At 54.9% G+C, this 2,663-nt stretch overlaps 1 protein-coding gene across 1 annotated transcript in view; it reads right to left on the bottom strand.

Annotated features, from left to right (window-relative positions):
• Positions 1-2,663, bottom strand: part of PTSG_06568 (uncharacterized protein) — an 8,729-nt gene that overhangs the window by 2,057 nt on the left and 4,009 nt on the right. Inside the window, exons 12-18 of the mRNA XM_004991893.1 lie at positions 2,391-2,508; positions 2,038-2,099; positions 1,802-1,894; positions 1,295-1,649; positions 888-917; positions 581-648; positions 213-299 (exon numbers count right to left, since the gene is read on the bottom strand). Of these exons, the coding sequence (XP_004991950.1) occupies positions 213-299; positions 581-648; positions 888-917; positions 1,295-1,649; positions 1,802-1,894; positions 2,038-2,099; positions 2,391-2,508 (813 nt within the window). The remainder of the gene's footprint in view (positions 1-212; positions 300-580; positions 649-887; positions 918-1,294; positions 1,650-1,801; positions 1,895-2,037; positions 2,100-2,390; positions 2,509-2,663) is intronic.

Here is a 2,663-nt window from a genome sequence, read left to right as displayed (position 1 = left end):
TACGATCTCTCCTTTCTTGCTGTCAGATATAAGAGACTGTGGGATATCGAGCGGTAGCGTACGAGAAGAGGGATTAGATAAGCCATAATAACCTAGACCTTTCTCTCGCTCAAGCTCGAACACACACACACACACACACACACACACACACACACACACACACACACACACACACACACACACACACACACACAACAGCACCTCCCACACACTTTGAGGGAGGCTGTGAAGGTCTGGATCATGCCATTGTCCATCGACACGAGCAGTCGGTCGTCACTCAACCACGCAGCGTCCTCAATCTTTGATGCAGAGGTGGTGATGCAACACAGTCATGCATGTCGTCACATGGTCAGTAACCGCCGTGACCTCGCACAATTTCATTCAACAACGCAATATCCAACTCCGAAACCAAACTACCAAACTAGCAGACGTACATGCACACACAACAGAGCCAAAACTACATGCCGCTACCCACAGCAGAACTGGCCGCACATCATCATCATCATCATCATCATCATCATCATCATCATCGTCATCGTCATCATCATCATCATGAGTGGCTGCTGCACATGCCGCCCACCTTGTGCAAGTGCGATCTGTCGCGCACGCGCTCGACAACGCTGAGGTCGGGGTGGATGACGGCACATCCTGGCACGTGGTGCAGCCAAGCCAAGGCATGCTGTGAACGCCGGCGTGCGCAACGCAAACAAAGCGGGAAGGCGATGCACAGACAGTGGGCAAGGGCACACACCTGCAGGGGCATACACAATGCACAACACACACACACACACACACACACACACACACACACACACACACACACACACACACACACACACACACACGTATACACCCACATACACATACACATGCACAAATGGTGTCACCTTCGTCACCGATGACGAGGCACCGGAGGCCTGTTGGCGACGGCGCGAACGCCACGCGCCGAATGTTTTTCAGTGACGTTTGCACCGTATTGTGGCGGCGGTCCTGTGTTGTGTGCATGTTTGTGTGTGTTTGTGCATGTTTGTGTGTGCGTTTGTGTGTGTGCGTTTGTGTGAGAGAGAAGCGTACACACACACACACACACACACACACACACACACACACACACACATAATCACACAGATACACAGATATGCACACGCACGCACGCACCCACACACGCACGCACGCACGCACACACCACCACCACCACCACCACCACCACGCAGCAGCGACGACACTCACGGCTGCTGCAGGTGTAGGTCGTGATAGAGATGAAGGCTGCGGCGATTGCGCGTGCGAAGAGCACTCGTGGAGCGAAGAGATCCAAACTCAACGGGAAGCTGCCGCGCCGTGTCCGCGCTGTCGTGCACATCCTCCTCTTCATCGTCTTCGCCTTCGTTATCTTGCTGTTCCTGCTGGTGTTGTTGCTCCTTTGTCTCATCCTTTCCATCACCGTCAGCTTCATCGCCATGATTATGGCTGCCCGCTGCGTCCGCTGTTGTGACGCCACTGCTTTGCTGCAAGGTCGCATTTCCTTCTTCGAGGGACAACAGGTCCAGCCCACCACCTTGCTGCTCCTGACTGCTTCCCACTGCGTTGTGCGATGGCGGTGTGCACAGCACGAGGCGCCAGAACGAGGCCGCCCACGCGTCGCCAAACGCCTGACATGACGATCCACGCCACAAACACACACAAGCATTAAAATAGTGAGCACAAGCTAGCGAGCAATTGCGCAAGACACTGCTGTTTACGAGTCAAGCAAAGGCCAATCCATGCCACAGCGCATGCAATTGCTGCATGCACGGCAACGTACGTGGCAGGCGGCGAGGCAGCGGTGGGCGATGGACGGAGCAGCCGTGAGCTGACGATGTGTTGACGGCGGCAGCAGCGCAAGCAGCGCACGTGTCTGCAATAATGACGATGAGGACATGTTGTGCAAGGTGGTCACGAATGGGTGTGGGACGTATACATGATGCGTGCGCGCAGTAAATAGGTCGCAGCGCAGTAGCAGCACAACAGCATTCAGGACGCGCCCACCGCACTGCTGACCTTTGCATACACGTCATCACGGGCGAGATGATCGCTCGCATCCGCCGGCAGGGTGTACTCGTCTTGATGAACACACACACACACACGCACACATACACACAGATGGAGATGGGCAGACGCCAAAGATGAGATGATCATACACTGTTCTGAGCCTCATCACAAACGGGCAAACCAGCCACGGCCGGTTGAACACCATCAAAATTACATTGAGAGGTAGACAGACAGACTGACTGAAGGGCGGGTGGGCGCACCGACACGCACACACACACGCACACACAAACAAACACACACACACACACACACACAAACAAACAAACAAACAAACACACACACACACACATACACGCTCGCACCTTTGGTTGGTTGGTGCATTGCCGAGAGGAGGGCGCGGACGAGGACTTTGTGGCCAAATCGCGCAGCGCTGGCAGCAGAGCGCGAGATCGGAACAGTGGACACGGGCGAGGTGTGGGGCTGTGGTGGAACGTGGAATTGTGCGCATGTGAGTGTGAAGCGCCTGCAGATGTAGCCAAACAAGCAACACACACACACACACACACACACACACACACACACACACACACACACACACACACACACACACACACACACACACACACCACCACCAC

The sequence above is a fragment of the Salpingoeca rosetta genome (genome assembly GCF_000188695.1).
Source record: "Salpingoeca rosetta unplaced genomic scaffold supercont1.18, whole genome shotgun sequence".
Taxonomy (NCBI): Eukaryota; class Choanoflagellata; order Craspedida; family Salpingoecidae; genus Salpingoeca; species Salpingoeca rosetta.
This window is presented reverse-complemented; position numbering and strand designations above follow the sequence as displayed.